This window comes from Panicum virgatum, chromosome 5N (genome assembly GCF_016808335.1).
Source record: "Panicum virgatum strain AP13 chromosome 5N, P.virgatum_v5, whole genome shotgun sequence".
Lineage (NCBI taxonomy): Eukaryota > Viridiplantae > Streptophyta > Magnoliopsida > Poales > Poaceae > Panicum > Panicum virgatum.
In genome coordinates, this window is record NC_053149.1 from 6,399,718 (window position 1) to 6,418,449 (window position 18,732).

The following is an 18,732-nucleotide window of genomic DNA, read 5'->3' on the forward strand; positions in this document are numbered from 1 at the left end:
ATTCGAACTGCATCCTTTCCTCCGCGCTTTCGACAACCTAACACCCTCGTCAAATACTCGGGTGAGACTGACACTGCAGTCTGGCTCAATGACTACCGCCTAGCGTGCCAGCTAGGCGGTGCGACGGAGGATGCGGTCATCATCCGCAACCTTCCTCTTCATCTTGCTGATGCCACACAAACGTGGCTCGAGCACTTGCCTGCGGATCAGATCCACAACTAGGCCGACTTGGTCCACATCTTCGTGGGCAATTTCCAGGGCACGTAGTGCGCCCTGGGAACTCCTGGGATCTCAAAGGGTGTCGCCAGAAGCCCCGCGAGTCCCTGCGTGATTACGTGCGACGCTTCTCAAAGCAGTGCACCGAGCTCCCTAGTGTCACCCACGTCGAGGTCATCAACGCTTTCCTCGAGGGTACGACCTGCAGGAACCTGGTGCACGAGCTCGCGAGAAGCCGACCCATCAACACTAATGAGCTGTTCGACGCTGCCACCAACTACGCCACTGGCGAGGAGGCCGTTGGTGCCATCTTCGATGACAAATCGAGCAAGCGCAAGGACGATGCGCCCGCGGAGGGCAGCAACGCCAAGCCCAACACCCCCGCCAAGAAATAGAAGCGGGGGAGGAAGGGAAAGAAGCTGATCCCACCGAACCAGCGTGGGTCAGGGCAGGTGGAGGACTCCGAGGAGGCCCTCGCCGCCGCCCCAGACCGCAAAGGGCCTCGAGGCCCCCCTCGAGGTGGTGGTGGCCAATTCGACGACATGCTCAAGAAGCCGTGCCCTTACCACAAGGGCCCGGTCAACCATACCCTCGAGCAGTGCGAAATGCTCAACAAGTATTACAACCGCGTCACGCATCACGACGAAGACAAGAAAAAGGATGCGGGCGACAAAGGTGGAGATGACGAGTTCCCCCAGTGGAGAACGCCTTCTTCATCTTTGGAGGAACAACGACGAATATGACTTCTCGGCAGCGCAAGCGTGAGCGCCGCGAAGTATTTTTCGTCACCAAAGCCACGCCATCCTACCTCGACTGGTCGAAGGATACCATCGCCTTTGGCCGCGAGGACCACCCCGACTACGTCCCGCATCCGGGACGGTATCCGCTCGTTGTCGACCCCATCATCGGCAACACCCGCTTCTCCAAGGTGCTCATGGACGGAGGCAGCAGCCTCAACATCATGTACGCCCCTACCTTGGAGCTCATGGGGATCGGGCTGGACAAGCTTCGCCCCAGCAAGTCGTCATTCCACGGCGTCGCGCCGGGGAAGCGAGTCCAACCCCTCGGCCAGATCGATCTGCCTGTGTGCTTCGGCACAGCAGCCAACTTCTGCAAGGAGGTACTCACTTTCGAGGTGGTGGGATTTCGAGGGTCCTATCATGCCATCCTTGGTCGTCCTTGCTACGCCAAGTTTATGGCCGTCCCCAACTACACCTACCTCAAGCTCAAAATGCCGGGTCCGAAGGGCGTCATCACCATCGGCTCTTCGTTCGAGCATGCCTACGAGTGCGACGTCGAGTGCGTTGAGCGCGCGGAAGCTCAAGCGGAGGACGAGGCCCTCGCAGCCACCCTCGACAAAATGGCGAGCGAGGCCTTGGACTCCACGCACCGACATGCCGAGAGCTTCGAACCCACCGAGGGTATCAAGAAGGTGCCCCTCGACCCGAGCCACTCCGACGACAAGGCGTTGCAGATCAGCGCCACCCTCGACGATAAATAGGAAGTGGTGCTCGTCGATTTCCTCCGCGCCAATGCAGATATCTTTGCGTGGAGCCCCTCGGACATGCCTGGCATACCGAGGGAGGTCGCCGAGCACTCTCTTGATGTCCGACCCAACTCCAAGCCGGTGAAGCAGCGCCTAAGACGCTTCGACGAGCTCAAGCGCCGGGCGATCGGCGAGGAGTTGCAGAAACTTCTGGCGGCCGGATTCATCAAAGAGGTATTCCATCCCGAGTGGCTAGCTAATCCAGTATTAGTGAAGAAAAAGAGTGGAAACTGGAGGATGTGTGTAGACTACACTAGTTTAAATAAGACATGTCCGAAGGTTCCCTTTCCTTTGCCACGAATCGATCAGATTGTAGACACTACCGCGGGATGCGAACTCTTATCCTTTCTTGATGCTTATTCCGGTTACCATCAAATCAAGATGAAAGAGTCCGACCAGCTCGCGACTTCTTTTATCACACCCTTCGGCATGTACTACTACGTCACGATGCCCTTTGGCCTCAAAAACGCTGGAGCCACATACCAGAGGTGTATGTTCCATGTTTTCGGAGACCATCTAGGGCGCAGCGTAGAGGCATACGTCGATGACATCGTTGTGAAATCCAGGAAGGCGGACGACCTGGTTGCTGATCTCAGGATCGCATTCGATTGCCTATGAGCCAAAGGGGTAAAACTTAACCCCGAGAAGTGCGTGTTCGGAGTGCCTCGAGGCATGCTCTTGGGCTTCATCGTCTCCCAGCGGGGCATCGAACCCAACCCTGATAAAGTCTCGGCCATCACTCGCATGGGACCGATCCGAGACCTAAAGGGGGTACAGAGGGTCATGGGATGCCTAGCGTCCCTTAGTCGGTTCATCTCGCGTCTCGGCGAGAAAGGCTTACCCCTGTATCGACTCTTGAGGAAAACCGAGCACTTTGCGTGGACCCCCAAAGCTCAAGAAGCCCTCGAAAGGCTGAAGGCATCGCTCACTCGCGCCCCCATTCTCACACCATCCACGGACGGTGAGCCCCTCTACCTGTACGTAGCCGCGACGACCCAAGTGGTCAGCGCGGTGATCGTGGTCGAAAGACAAGAGGAGGGCCATGCATTGCCCGTCCAGTGGCCGGTGTACTACATTAGCGAGGTGTTGTCTGAAACTAAGACACGCTACCCGCAGATTCAGAAGCTGCTTTACGCAGTGGTTTTGGCTCGGCGCAAGCTGCGCCACTACTTTGAGGCTCACCCCGTCACCGTGGTCTCATCTTTCCCCTTGGGAGAGATAGCCCGCAACCGGGAAGCCGAGGGTAGAATTGCCAAATGGTCTGTGGAGTTGATGGGAGAAACACTCACCTACACCCCCCGCAAGGCGATCAAGTCCCAAATCTTGGCTGACTTCGTGGCTGAGTGGACGGACACTCAGCTACCCCCACCACAAATCCAGGGCGAATGCTGGACTATGTACTTCGACGGATCGGTGATGAAAACTGGCGCCGGTGCCGGCCTACTCTTCATCTCACCCCTCGGAGAACACATGCGGTACGTGATACGTTTGCATTTCCCCGCCTCTAACAACATGGCGGAGTACGAGGCCCTTCTCAGTGGCCTTCGCATCGCCATCGAGCTCGGCGTCAAATGCCTCGACGCACGCGGTGACTCTCAGCTTGTCGTCGACCAAATAATGAAGGAGTCTAGCTGTCGCGACCCGAAGATGGAGGCGTACTGCAATGCAGTGCGCCGCCTCGAAGACAAATTCGACGGCCTAGAGCTCAATCATGTCCCACGTAAGTACAACGAGGACGCCGACGAATTAGCGAAGATCGCGTCGGGGCGGACTACCATCCCCCCGAATATCTTCGCTCAAGACATCATTAATCCCTCCGTCGAGTTCACGAACCCGACGGAGTTAGGCCCCTCGTCCGCTGGGCCCTCCGGCGCGAACCCTCCGGCGAACGAGGTCGAGCCCATGGACATTGACTTCGAGACCACCTCCGCGGACGAGGCCGAAGCAATGGAAGTCGACGAGGCCCCCGCTTCGCGAGACTGGCGCGTCCAGTATCTAGACTGGATGATTCGAGGGGACCTACCCTCGAACCGCGCTCAGGCGTGGCGCCTCGCTAGGTGGGCCAAGTCCTTCGTTCTGATTGACAATGAGCTACACAAGCGCAGCCCCTCGGGTGTCTTGCAGCGATGCATCCCCATCCCCGAGGGCAAGGAGCTGATCCGCGACATCCATGCTGGCATCTGCGGCCATCACGCCGCGCCACGTACCCTCGTGGGTAACGCGTTTCGGGAAGGATTTTGCTGGCCCACCGCGGTCGCCGACGCCACCGACGTCGTGCGGACCTGCGAGGGTTGCCAGTTCTATGCTCAAAAAACACACCTCCCGGCCCATGCTCTGCAGACCATCCCCATCACGTGGCCGTTTGCCGTGTGGGGACTGGACCTCGTCGGTCCACTGAAGAAGGCGCCCGGGGGGCTTCACCCACTTGCTGGTGGCGGTCGACAAGTTTCCAAGTGGATCGAGGCTCGACCCATCGGCAAGATCAAATCCGAGCAAGCAGTTCTGTTCTTCACCGACATCGTCTTCAGGTTCGGGGTCCCAAACTCGATCATCACTGACAACGGCACCCAGTTCACAGGCAAGAAATTTTTGGCGTTCTGCGACAGCTTCCACATACGTGTGGACTGGTCGGCTGTGGCACACCGACAGATGAATGGGCAAGTGGAGCATGCCAATGGCATGATCCTCCAAGGACTAAAGCCAAGGATCTTCAACAAGCTGAACAAGTTCGGCCGGAGGTGGCTCACAGAGCTACCCTCGGTCATTTGGAGCCTAAGGACGACCCCGAGCAGAGCCACGGGCTTTTCCCCGTTCTTCCTCGTTTATGGCGCCGAGGCCATTCTCCCCACTGACTTGGAGTACAGGTCGCCAAGGCTCAAGGCATACAAAGAGCAACAAAACCAGCGAGCTCGCGAAGACTCGCTGGATCAAGTGGAAGAGGCTCGAGACGTGGCACTCCTACACTCTGCGCGCTACCAGCAATCCTTGCGAAGGTATCAGGCGCAGAGGGTCCGGCGCCGAGACCTCAACGAAGGGGACTTGGTGCTGAGGCTTCGACAAGACAACAGGGGCCGCCACAAGCTCTCACCACCATGGGAAGGACCGTACATAATCGCCGAGGTGCTCAAACCCGGCACCTACAAGCTGGCAAACGAAAAAGGCGAAGTCCTCACCAACGCATGGAATACACAACAGCTACGTCGCTTCTATCCCTAGAACTTCAAGTTTTTTGTACATTTGTTCGTACTCGCATTTTCAATTTCCCGAAGTAATAAAGTACGCTCTACTGGTTTATTTTTGGGAACCATCCGGGCCCTCGAAGGCTAGGATGCGCGCTAACTCTGAGGTACGCTCGGCTTTACCCTCGGCAAAGCTGAGCCTCCCTCGGGGGCAATTACGGGGGGAACCCCCGAACGTCCCCAAAAAGTCGCCAATGTTTTTCAAAATATTTCCGTCTCGACCCAAATTTTCTCGTATCCTTGGAAAAAACGGACGCGAGGCGTAAGCAATTACGGTACGGGGCCGGCCGAGTCGTGAGCGCCGTGAGCGCGGTGTGGACCGCTTCCTTCGCCGCGGTCTCGTCCGCCACCTTTTGCCTCATCTCTGAGCAAAGGAAATCGACATTAGCCACGAAAGAAAGCAAATCGGCGAAAAATCAAAGGTACTCACCCGCCATGTTCTTCTGCGCTTCCTCCCTCTGGGTACGGGCAGCCTCTTCGAGCGAGGACAAGGAGGCTTCCTTCTCTCTAAGGGCGGCCCCATGTTCTGGGGGGCCACCTCCTTCCCCTCGAGGGCCTCGCCCTTTTCCCGGAGGGTCCCGGTGAGCGCGACCACGGCCACCTCTTTATGGAGGAGCTTGGCCTTCTGCTGCTCGAGCGTGGTGCTGAGGCGCTGCAGCTCAGCGCTCTGCACCTCCGCCTCGCGAGCTCTCTCCTCGAGCACCGTCCGAAGGCGCTGCAGCTCGGCAGTTTGCGCCTCGGCCTCCCGGGCCTTCTGCTCCGCTGCCGCCCTCTGGACGTCTCGCTCGCCAGCAACCCGCGCTAGCTCCTCCTCCAGCGCCTGCTGACGCGCTCCCAGATCGGCCATTTTTGTATTGGCGTCGATGTTTTTGAGCACCAGCTCAGCGTTGTGTTGCCCGAGCTGGCTCATCTGGGAGTACAGCCGGTTCATCTCGACGCTTTTTTGGCGCGAGATTTCCCTCAGCCGCTGCAAAGGGGGAGGGCGTGGGTGAAGATGCGTAAAATCTAAAACCGAATCCGAGCAATTTCCGGGGGGAAATATTTACCTGGCTGACCTGGTAATCCGCGTTCTGATGGAGCTGATAAGCGCGGTCGAGGGCCTGCAAGATCTCGCGCCCGACGCCCATCTGCTTGTTTCAGGCTTCCTCCTCCTCCTGCTCCTTGCGGAGGAACTCCGAGGGGACCCCGGACGGGACGATCACCCCGAGGTGGCTCCCCTCGGACGCCCCCGCTTCAAGCACGCCCGCGCTGGCCGATGCGAACTCGGCGATGTGTGCGGCAGCGCTCGCCGCAGCAGCGGGGTCGATGTCCATCGAATCCCCGTACTCCTCGCTGCTGTCCGGCAGCTCCACCACCACTGTCACACCCCCTTGCGCCATTGGCTGAGGCACTACCGCAACGGTACCCTCGTCCAGGGCCTCCGCGGGCCCCGGCGCAGGGGCTCCTTCCACCGCCGGCGCTTCTTGTGCCGTATCATCCTCCGCGACGCCCCCGCCCTCGGCCCTCGAGGGCTCGAAGACGAGGGTCTCCTCCACACGGTCGGCAGGGCGCTCCTGCGCGCCCCCACCGGTCTCTCCTTCCGTATCCGGTCGGGCGGCGCTGGCCGCGTCGCCCTGACCGGCCTCAACTTCGATGGCCGCCTGGGCAGCGCCACCGACACTGCCCTGGCCGGCCTCTTCGCCGGCGTCGGCCGCCTGAGCAGCCGCCTCGGCACCACGCTGACCAGCGTCGCTCTGACCGGCGTCACCCTCCTCCTCCCGGGCTTGCTGCGCCGCCTGGGCCCCTCGGGCCATGGCCTCCCGTAGCCTAGCGGCCGCCGCCTCAAGATCCACGGTGGGCTGGGGCTGCGGCGCCGTGTGCGGAGTGCTGTGAGCCCCGGTGTTGAGAGCCTTGGCCGGGGCAAGCCGCACTGCATCCTTGGGAACGGCCCCGGGGCTGGAAATCAAGAGACGCGAGTTGAGCAGGACCGAGAAATCCACCAAATACATAACAAAAAACGAAATCCAAAATACTTACCCGGATCGAGCACTCATGCTCCGCTTCCTCGTGGCGCTCCTTCGAGCCCGGGGCAGCGAGCTGTCCCTCGAAGACTGCCCCGAGGGCGCCCCCCTCGTGTCGGCCCGGTGGCTCGAGGCGGCCAGCACGGACGACTCCTCTCCCGCCGCAGCCTCGTCGCCACGGATCAGCACCTGGGGCGCGGGCGTCTCCTCGCCGGCCGCCGGTGGGGATGACTCCCGCGCCGCACCCTCAAGGGAGGGATTCGCCGATGGCCCCGCTACGGCCCTTGGCTCCTCTGGCGCCACGGTCGCTCCCTCTTCTTCGTCCCACAGGTAGAACGGTGGGGGGCTCGCGCCCTCCCCGTCCCTCCTCGGAGCGTGGTCCTCGGCATCCGTGGCCTCCTCCTCATCCTCCTCCGAGGACTCGGGTGTGGCGGGCCGCGCCTTCCCCTCTGCTCGAGCGAGCTTGCACGCCTTGTCGTGCCTCGCCTTCCTTTTCCTTTTCCTCTCGGCCTTCGTCTCCGCCACGTCCTTCCGCCTCTTCATCTTCTCCGCATGGAGGCGATTGATCAGGCGCTGTTTTGGGATCGGGGGCCTCGAGATGCCGCACCTCAACCCCTGTAAAACACGCCCGAGATAGGGTCAGGAGAAGGGAACTACACGACGCACGACGAGTTCGAAGCCAAAACTTACCAGGGAAATATACCCCGGCTCGGGGCGCATCTTGATCCTCCAAAGATCCGCGGAATCTTGGGGAAACTCTGCCACCGCGTACTTCGCCCTCCGGGCGGCGTTGGTGTGGGAGAGAAGCTTGCTCGACGTCCTCGAGCCTTCGACCTTGCTCCCGGGGGTGAGCTCGAAAATCGGCAGGGCCCTTTCCACGAGAGGGATAACCCTCTGCCGGTGGAAGTTCGCGATGACGGCCGCTGCCGTCAGCCCCTTCTTCGCCAGATGCACCAACGCGTCGGTGAGGCCATCGGGCTTGGCCTGTTGCGCTGGGGGCGACACCCCCCAGTCCCACTTCGGCGGTCACTCCCGGAGAACTTTGTTGGTGAACTCCGGAAGCGCGCCCTTGTGGTTCCGAAGGTAGAACCACCCTCGGCTCCACCCAGCATTGTTCGTCGTCATCTTGCTCGTGATGTAGAAGTTCCTCCGGGTCGGGCGGAAGTGGAGCGTCAGGCCACCGGCGCGCGCGTACCGCCTCGGCTGGTTCCGCGCGTTCTCGACGAAGAGTTCGCCGCGGAATAGATGTATCCAGAGGTCCTAGTGGGCCTCGATGCCGAGGTACCCCTCGCAGACGGCGACGAAGACTGCCGCCTGCGAGATGGAATTGGGGCTGAAATTGTGCAGCTCCACCTCGTAGTAGTCGCATAAGGCCTGCATGAACCTGCTGACGGGAACGCCGAAGCCCCGCTCGTGGAGGCGCACGAAGCTCACGACATAGCCTTGCGGGGGCTTCGGCTCGGTCTCATCCGGGTGCGGGGAAATCCACGCCGGCGCCCCCAAGTCTGGGTTCCGTGGCAGCAGCCGGTCGGCGACCAGCTGCTCCAGGACCGCCACGGTGGCGGAGGACTTCCCCCACGGCAAGGGCTCCTGGATGTCCGTCATGTCTTCGATTCGAAGGGGAATGTGGGAACGAAAGCTCTGGATGGCTAAGGTGCTTCTTTCTCCCTTCTCTCTCTCTCTCTCTCTCTCTCTCTCTCTCTCTCTCTCTCTCTCTCTCTTTCTCCTCTCCCTTCTTCCTTCCGCTCTTGGCTGCGGGCTCCGGATGCAGGGGACGCGAAGAAGGCGAAGCATAATGAAGGCAAATGGCCAGGTGAACCCGGAACCTCCCCTTTCTCTTCATATTTATTCACCATGGCGGGCGCATCCGTAGCCATGGCCCAAATCTACCGCATTGAAGGCGGTAGATTTTGCTATCGCCGACGGATGGGTCCCACGACCGCGGAGTCTCCCACGCGCGCACGCGACAATAAATGCGGCACGGTAACCGGCGGGCGCGGCGCGACTGTTGCGCTATCCCATCCGTCAGCCGCCGCCCACGCCGCTTCGTTTGCCCGAGGCGGACGCCTGAAAAGGCGCGCCCATGCTGTGCCGCCCAAATCGGGCCACGTCGCCCGCTACCGGCGGAAGACCCGCGCGCGCGTGGCTCGCGGCTCTGCAACGTTTTCAGACCACGACGGAATATTCCTTCATAGCAGTCTCTCTACCCTCAAAGAAATCGCATTTCGAGGCCTTACTGATCAGGGGGTCGAAGCCTGGCCCTTCAGAGGGTTCGACAGGCGCCCCAGATCACCAGAGTCAGGGACTGCGGGGATGTGCCGTACAAGCTACCCTCGAACGCGGAGTTCGAGACATCCTACGCAGTGTTCAAGGCCAGTCGAGGGTGCCTAGAAGGGGGATCCCATCGAGGGAGAGCATCGAGCCCTCGAACCCTACCGAATGGGTTCGAGCCCCGCCTAGCGAACCCTCGCGAGCGCTTTATGAGACGTGTCTATGGACCACGAGCCGACCCCTATCGAATGGGGCACGGACGTCCGCTTGAGCAACCCGCTAATAGCTCACAGAAGCAGCCATGGCTCGCGCCCCGGGCATGGGTAGCATGGTGCGCTTCACCCCTCCTCCCTGCGGAAGGGCGACGAGGGTCGTAATCGAAGTCGAGGGTTCCCCTGAACGCCTTCACACGGGCCTGGGCTCGGGGGCTCCTCGCACACCACGGTTCAACCCACACCCTCGAATAAGTCGACGACCGTCAATCGTGAAGACTCCACGTGTCTAAACCAAACCCTCCGCTGTTGACGTGCGCTCTCCTGATGGTTAAGCTAAGCGCCGGACCACTGTACCAGCACAAAGAGTGCCGAGGCCGGCTGAAAGAGTGCCGATACCGGCTGAAAAAAGATGTTGGGCAGCCGCTCCCGTAAAGCTACACAGGGGGCAGCGTTTATAGCCCTTGGACGAGCACAAACTCTCCTCCAAGGCCTCGGGGGCTACACCCGCGGGTGCGCTGACGCGCCCCCGCGAAGGTGACTTCACACATATTCGAGGGTCGTGACTCTATGTACACCCCTATACCCTCGGTAATCCTCCCCGCAGAGAAGAAAGTGAACTTTATTGCTCAATGCAAATGAAGATTACAAAGGGTCTCCGGCGCAAAGCCATCGAAAGATACAAACACGTTACCACCTACGTGGCAATTTTCCCTGTCTTGGGGAGGAGCGAGCGACGAAGAAAGGCACCGAGCCCCTAGCTGACGCAACAGCGAGGCTGCTAGGGATGCGAGGAATAGCCCCCAGACCACACGAGTCCAGCGAGACGCTTTCCTCGCAAGTCTTCTTCTAGCGTCTCCTCCACCGAAGACCATGCGGGGGGTCGAGCTGGCGGACAGCGCCCTCCGCACCGTCTCCCTGAGGGCAACCTCGTCGCCTGGGGAGACGATGCAAAGAACAGCCGCCCAACCTGGCACTGATGCCGTGGTCAGGCGCCCCCATCCCCCTTCAGGCTAGGGGACATCGCAGAAGCATGACCCCACGGGCCCTATGCTCTTCTGCTGATCCCGCTGAACCTGGGGGATGGAGCGCACGCCCACTCCGGTCTTCCCCTACCGCTCGCAAGCATTCTTCTAGCGCCAAAAGCCTAAAAAAGCCAGGCCACCCCATCTGGGGGCCGGTCACAAAAAGGCAAAGGAAACATAACAAGATTTAGGCGATGTTGGAAGAAAGAGCTGGGAGGTTGGAGAAGAAAGAGAGCCCCACGACCCCTATTTATAGATGCGCCGGGCTTGTAGCTTCAAGCTTGTCAAAGAGCGGAGGCTTGTGTCGCCCGTGACGAAACGGCGCTCCACGAGCAAGGGATGTCCTCGGTCCCCGCACCGAGACATGACCAAGCGAAATAAAGCGGAGCTGGGCCCCTGGACGCTAAGCGGTGCAGCATCGGCTCTAGACGGATGCCCTCGAACGGCGCACCGTAAAGCAACCAGGAACGCCGGGGCCAAGACCCTACGTGCGGGCCAGCGCGATGGGAGCACCAGCTGCCAAGCAGCGGGTGCTACCATCGCCCTGGCCCCCCCTCAGCGCGCGGACACGTCTTGTCCTTCAAACAAACAAACAAAGAGGCGCGTGCCTCGAAGTACTCCCCCCACGGGCATACTATCCCGACCGGCGTGTTGTCACATCCGCCGGGCTAGTGCTCAGGCACGTCTGGCGGGTGCGCGGCATTGACTGATCACGTCAAAAGGGAAATCCCCGAATTACCCTTTGGCCGAACCCACTGATTCAACCAAAGTCTCGGGGGCTACTGTCGGGTATCACAATTAGGGACACCCTAATTGGGGTACTAAGATCGCTCCAAAAACACAAAACACATGTTAAAATAACCGGACCCACAAAGGCCCACGACCTACCTCCCATTCGGAAGAAAGGAAGGGACTCGAAGAAGCCCAGCGTGCGGCCCATTCGCATCCCCCTCGAACCCGCGGAATGATCTCCGCCTCGCTCGAGGGTCCCTCTCGGGCCCGCCGGACAACCTCCGCCTCGCTCGAGGGTAGCGGATCTGCCCTCGAGCAGGTGACTCACCTCCGCCTCGCTCGAGGGTAGCGGATCTGCCCTCGAGCAGGTGACTTATCTCCGCCTCGCTCGAGGGTAGCGGATCCGCCCTCGAGCAGGTGACTCACCTCCGCCTCGCTCGAGGGTAGCTGATCCGCCCTCGAGCGGGTGACTTACCTCCGCCTCGCTCGAGGCCGTCTCTCGGCACAAGGGACAAACGGCCCCGCCGCCCAACCAACCGCCGTACGAAGGCATTAAAGGCCAGCCACTCCGCCATGGCTCAAAGGACGGGCGGCGTCAGACTGCCACTCCCACAATGGATGTGACCGGGGTCCTCATCCGCTGACTCCGGTCACCATTCCGCCATCCCGGATGCTGTAGCAGTGCCTTGGGACCTGCACGTGGAACAAGATGGGCTCGGCACTGCTCCCATCACTGTTCTGCCGACGCCGACCATCCGGACTCGCCTCCCACTGGGGAAGGGGTCCGGGACTTCCACGTGTCCCCCGGACCTTCTAGTGTGCACACCCGTACTCCCACCAGGGGGTCCGGGACCATCGCGCGTCACCACTACACACCGCTACACACCACCACCACGCCGCCTGCGGGACACTGCAGGACGACCGGCGCGATCTTCACAGGACCAAGGACAATGTCCAGGACGACTGCGACGCGCGCCGCCTTCCCACAGTTTACTTCCTACAGTGTTCGACCACTGTACCCGCGATTCGTGGGAAAACGACGACTTCCGCGCCCCTACACTCGTGTACGCCGCCCCTTCCTTGTGACTATAAAAGGAGGAGGCGGACCCCCTTTAAAGCTCTCTGGGCTCTAACTGGACTCTAGGCTGCTGGCTAGTTAGTCTCTCTCTCTGGTTTCTATCTCCCGAGAGAACTCTCAGCACTACTGAGCACTCATCTCAACCGACTCCGCTCCTAGCAGAGACTTGGGAGCTTCCCTCCCTCTCTCGCCTCGCTTGTACCCCCTACTACAAGCACTCCGGGTGCAAGATAATATAGTGCCCTCGCACACCCCCTTTGCTGGACGTACGGCCCCGCGGCCGGAAACAGGATAAACCGTGCGTTACTGTGATTGCCTCTTGCATCATCATCTGGGACGAGGAAACACGCAGCATTTACTAGTTGGGATCCAGGCCCCCGGGTTGGGACACCGACACACCCCTCCGCCTCTTGCTGCCCGCCGGCGCCGCCGCCTCCCTACTGCTCGCATCCTGCTGCCCCACCGCCGCCTCCTCCTCCTGCTACTGCTCTCATCTTGTTGCCCCGCCGCCGCCGCTTCCTTCTGCCGCTGCTCGCCTGCTGCTGCCGCCGCCTCCTGCTGTTCGCCTGCTGCCCCGCCACCTCCGCCTCCTCCTGCTGCTCGCATCTTGCTGCCCCGCCGCCGCCGCCTCCTTCTGCCGCTGCTCGCCTGCTGCTGCCCGCCTCCGCCTCCGCCTCCCGCTGCCCGCCGCCAGCTAGCACGTCGCGCCGCCATCCCACGCGCTCCGCGCCGCCGCCTCGCCGGAGAAGATGCTTCAGTCACGTTCAACATTTCGAATTCAGCATTTCAACATTTTCATGCTTCCAATTTCAACATTCATTTGTACATGTTCAATATTTTGATGTCAAATGTTGAACCTGTTTATGAAAAATGTTGAGTTAATCCTATTAAAATGTTGAACATATTTGTAGCAGTTAATTGGGCTAAATGGGCTTTAAAGATGAATAGTTTATCTACCTTCCACAAGATGTATAGGAGGGCCCCCATTGTCTCATGCCAAGCCTGAGACCGTGCAGACTTCTATCATGAGTTCATGACAACTTGACAAGCTGGTCGTCAGAGATTAGGGAAGAATTATCGATGCAGGATGCAGCTGCAGCACACATTCCTCTGGTGCAGGATGGCTTTGCTTTCGCCAACCAAGCGGTAGGTGGCGACCAATAGGATTAGCCGATTTGGAGTGCATGATACTTCACTTCCACTTTTCTCTCACCATGTAATCGACCTCCCAACGAACTCGCAAACAAAAAACCTTCTAGAAAGCAGAAACCCACCCATGGCACTACAGCGTCCATCGGGTCTACTACGACGAGGAGACCTTCTAGAAGCTTTACCGCACTTTTTCCAGTTTCCACGATGGATTCTTGGCGTTGAAAGCTAAAGCCATTGCGCATATGTTGGGCTAATGACAGGTGGGACCTGCCCCCTTAAATTCATATTAACTAGGCGTGTAGACCGCGCATTTGCGCGGCTAGTATTGAAAATTCAAAATTTTGAATGTCGTTATATCCTTACTTAAAAATTATACTATTTTTTAACCATACATCACCCTATTTATTATCGTAAATTATGTATTATTGTTGGTTAAAACAATTCAAGTATGATCTACCTATAATAATAATTTGATTTGTTGAGCTTTAATAATATTATGCATATAATTATTCTTATTTTTGTTTTATTTTGATTGTTGTTGTTAGCTTTAATTTTTATTAATAATATATGTTTGTAACTAATACATAGATAAATGATATTTATATTTATTTTTTCATAATGGCATTGGTGGGTGATTTTTAATTAGGCACAGGGATATTTTAGTCTAATTTTTATCATAATAGCAGTGGTGGGTAATTTTTATTTTTTATTTTTTTCTAATTAACGTGAGAATTTCTAAACCTTGAGAGCGAACGTAGAGGCTCTATTTATTGGCCAAATAATAAAATAATAGATATGCATGCGAGTTCCTTTATTCTATTATCACTGGAAAAATTTGAACTCAACAAACTGAAGTTGATGTGATCCAACAAAATGCACCACCTGCCATTGAAAAGTTCGGAGAACGACCAGTGCTCTGCTCCGGCCGGCTACTAGGACAGAGCTTGAGGGGCAGAGTGGGCTGGCCTGCAGGCAGAAGAGAAGCAGCTGCTACTAACAGAGAGGCAGGAGGAGCCATGGGGTTCGGCGTGGTGTCCCTGCTCAACGCGGTGTTCCGGCACATGTTCACCTCGGCGGGCCTCCGCCCCGCCTCCGCCACCGTCGACGCCGACGACACCACCATCCACTTCTGGACCCACCCCTCCCTCCTCCAGCCCTCCTCGGAGCAGCAGCAGCCGCTGCCGCCGCGGCCGGTGGTTGTGCTGATCCACGGGTTCGGCCCGGACCCGACGTGGCAGTGGGCGGCGCAGGCGGGCCCGCTGTCCCGCCACTTCGACCTGGTGGTGCCCACGCTGCTCTTCTTCGGCGCCTCCTCCACGCGCGCGCCCGCCCGCTCCGACGCCTTCCAGGCCGCCGCCCTCGCCGCGCTCCTCGACGGCGGCGGCGGCCACCTCCCGGGCCTCGGCGCCGGCCGCGCCGTGCACGTGGTGGGCACCAGCTACGGCGGGCTCGTGGCGTACCACCTGGCCCGGGAGCTGCACCGCCGCGGCGGCGGCGCCCGTGCCGGGAAGGTGGCGCTGTGCGACTCGGACGCGTGCAAGGGCACGGAGGACGACCGCGCGCTGGCGGCGAGGACCGGCGTGGCCGAGGTGACGGAGCTGCTGGCGCCGGCCGACACCCGGGCGCTGCGGCGGCTGATGGCCGTCTGCGCCCACCGCCCCGTCAAGTACATCCCCGAGTGCCTCCTCCGCGACATGCTCCGGGTACGTACACGGTATACTACACCCATCCGATCCGTATATACACGCAATGTGTACGGATCGCGTTGAGCTCACTGAGCCCATCCAACCAAAGTGGAGGCCATCATAAGAGATGGAGCCCACCACCAGTCCTGGGTTTGGTCATGGGCTGGCCCACATAAGTTTGGTAACTGATCGTCCCAGCTTTTTTAGTTATTAGTTATTGCAAATCGAAGATTTGGCAGCGAATCACATCCGCGACCACTGACAGCTCCAATCATCTCATCTCCTCTCGCGTACACTTGAAGCGTACTAGGAGGACTAGGTCGCCACCATGACGCGAGCATAGCGTCATGCATGCATCGGCTCCTCCAATTGAACCCCTAATCGCAGAGAAAGCAACCTGACAGCAGTATCAGGTTGTTTCTTCAGAGAGCAATGTGATCAGGCAAATAATTTCTTGCTTAAATGCTGCATTTGCAGAAGTACTTCGGGGACAAGAGGGAGGATAAGATAGCGCTCATCAAAGGGATCACCACCGGGGAAGGCTTCCAGCTCGCTCCTCTGCCTCAGGTACGGCCTGACCGAACCAAGAAGTAAGATATAGCACATCATCATACAATGAATCGATTTCAACCTGTGGCAGGAGGTTTTGATCATCTGGGGCGAGTTCGACCAGATCTTCCCTGTGGAGAAAGCGCACAAGATGAAAGAGTAAGTTCCTGCTGTTCGTGCTTGATAAGTTCTGTCCGATTCTTCAGTAATCACTAATCAGTGAGTCAGCCAGTGCTGAACATTTGGATCTTCAACACAACTTAACGTTATTGATTACTGAAGAGATGGAATGATGAACCAAACATCTGAACTCTGCCACGCGCATGCAGGAAGCTCGGGAAGAAGGCGACGGTGAAGGTGATCCCGAACACGGGGCACCTGCCGCAGCAGGAGGATCCCAAGCTCTTCAACCAAATCCTCCTCGACTTCCTGCTGCACCCGGCCACATCCAACGGCAGTGCCGCCGCCGCCGCCAAATAGCGCCTAGTATTCGCGCCGCCTTGATGTTGTGTGCATCCGGTGATCGTTCGTGGAGATTCTGTCTTCTCCTTTTGTTTTCCCAGCCTGTTTTGAAATGCAGAGGCAATGCAGATTGCTGTGTGCCTGTGTTTTACCAAGGTGTAGGGAGAGAGTTTGCAGCCTTGCTTTTTTTCAGTTTTTTTTTCTTTTTCTTTGCGAGCAATTGATATTTTGGATCGATGTCACAAAGAAGCTGCACATAAGAAGCGTCCATAACTCCGCTACCAATGGGGCGATTTTTCTAAAGAACACTTTTGGGCCCTCTTAGGTGAAAGCCAGCGAGCCCACCATGCATTGATCTATCGTTGAGCCATTCAGTTTGAATTTTTCTTTTAAGTACTAAACAAAAATCAAGCGATTTCTTTGGAAATATATATGAAGAACGAGGAGCCAGCTCCTTTCGTCTGTCAGTGTTTTTGTTTCAGTTCGAAACTGTAGTCGTACCTCTTACAATCATGTGATCAAACAAACAAGCAGCTTCTCACTTCGGATTGTAACAATCATCCTAATGCAAATTTTTTGTAATTTTCCCTTTCCTTTTGATCCATGTCTAATGACTCCGTCTTAGTTGCCATATTATACATTCAAAAAATGTACATTCCACCATCATTACTTGATTACTCCGTAGCGAGCTACTCAAATTGAGGCCCCACGTACGTATGTAAAGAGCCAGTCACCTGATTCTCCACCTTCTCAAGGTTTAGCAATGGTGATATTTGGGATTGCTCATCTTATGGCCTCAACTCATTGAGTGCTTAATTACCATGACACAATAAAAATGCACAGTCAATTCTAGGATAGAATAAGAGCTACCCTAAAATTTCTCTCGCTGTGTTGGTTACGCAAACAACACATGAGTCATCACAAACTTCTCGTACCATACAGGATATGAATAGCATAATTACTATGCTAAACTTCTCCCGTCATGCGGGATAATTCCCTATGAGGGACACAAATACTGGAATTAGCTCTCGGGACATGTTTACATCAATTTCATAAAATAAGTCTGAATACTCTGTAACACATATATTTAATCAACGTTGGTCAAATTAAACATGCAACTGACTTCTTGCAACAAACTTAGTCATGATGATAAAAAACATTCACTTATACTCCATTTTCTGATTAAATCTTCTCGTTAGTTCTAATTTAATCAAAAAATTAATAAACTAACAATATTCAAAACTTGTGAAAGAATCACTTGCTTTGGACCAAGGCCCTTTCCTCACCAAAAGCAGCATGTTTGCTTGCAGCCGAGTAATCTCATATGTTGATGGATTGTCTTTCTTTCTCTCGGACAAAGTTGTATGGCTTAATTTGTCGCTAGCCAAAAAATAAAGCATACAACATTCTCTTCTACATTAATTCTATATCATCGTCGTGTAAAAATAGAATTAATGCATGAAAAACTCTTGAATAAAATTTATAATATTGCTATCATCAACGTTGGTAAAAAAAATAGCAATATCATAATTAACTGAAAATATATAACCACTCTTCCAATTAAATTTTCCTGTTGGTTCAAATGTAATTAGAAGATAAACATAATCATCATAGCCGCAGAAATATGAAAAGTATTCTTATTCAGAAGCATTTCGTTGAACTCATCTACTCTAAACAGTTTATGCCGTTGGTTCAAAATTGAATAGTGATGAAAAATTGGACTAAAAATATCAAAAGGTGCTCCTGAAAAGGAATAAAACTAAAACGAAAGCTTTACTGTGCAAAACGGCCTAAGGCCCACTTTTCTCGGCTCTGCACGGTCAGCAGCGGCGGTTTTTTTATTTTTATATTTTTTATTTCCGTTTTTTACAAAAATATATCTTCGATTTGAAAATTTACAGAAATATACCCCAGCCGCCCCACTGCCGGGCGGCAGGGGCTTACTTGCAAAAAAAAGACGAAAACAAATTGCAGACAGGTCCCTGGGAACCGGCCGCCCGGCAGCTGGAGTTTTTTTTGCAATTTAGCCCTTTTCGCGAAATAATTTCACATATGTGCCCTTTTTGTAACTTTTTGCAGAAATAGACCCTGGGGGTGGGCGCTGTAATATGTGGCGCCGAGATAACACGTCTTGGCGCCACAGATCACGGCGCCGAGGTGCCACGCACGCACAAGCAATCTAGTGAATCTTCGAACTTGCCTTTAATATTTTCGGACATTTTCAGGAGAATAGAATACTGTGAACCACACATCAAATATAACGGTAAGAATTAAGAACTAAAAACTGCATTACACAATATAAATCATAGGAATTACATCATAATACAACGTTAATGAAACACACATCAGACATGCAGTGGCATGACAGAACCCGTTGCAACTACGGTAAATAGATTCTGAACTAAGCTAACATGACTTAGGTAATTTAGAAAAACACAACAAACACAACGATGCAGCATGTGACAAGCAATAGGTAGTCCTAGTAGCCGTACCCCCACGTAGCAAACTGCGTTGAGCCTTCTCCGCAGTATCCACCCATTGCAGGTGGTGCAGGCGGTGGTGCCG

General features: G+C 56.2%; 1 protein-coding gene across 1 annotated transcript; it reads left to right on the top strand.

Annotated features, from left to right (window-relative positions):
• The first annotated feature begins 14,347 nt into the window (after positions 1–14,347).
• Positions 14,348–16,634, top strand: LOC120674378 (dihydrolipoyllysine-residue acetyltransferase component of acetoin cleaving system-like). Its single transcript, XM_039955558.1, has 4 exons — positions 14,348–15,174; positions 15,634–15,723; positions 15,797–15,864; positions 16,035–16,634. The coding sequence occupies exons 1-4, from the start codon at positions 14,488–14,490 to the stop codon at positions 16,183–16,185; spliced, it is 996 nt and encodes a 331-aa protein (XP_039811492.1). The 5' UTR covers positions 14,348–14,487; the 3' UTR covers positions 16,186–16,634.
• The last annotated feature ends 2,098 nt before the right edge of the window (positions 16,635–18,732 follow it).

Excerpts from the sequence above, each read along its gene's own strand:
- LOC120674378 (XM_039955558.1), top strand. The coding sequence starts at position 14,488 with ATGGGGTTCGGCGTGGTGTCCCTGCTCAACGCGGTGTTCCGGCACATG. Across the intron at positions 15,175-15,633 it reads TCCTCCGCGACATGCTCCGG|AAGTACTTCGGGGACAAGAG; the intron begins GTACGTACACGG and ends CTGCATTTGCAG. Across the intron at positions 15,865-16,034 it reads AAAGCGCACAAGATGAAAGA|GAAGCTCGGGAAGAAGGCGA; the intron begins GTAAGTTCCTGC and ends ACGCGCATGCAG.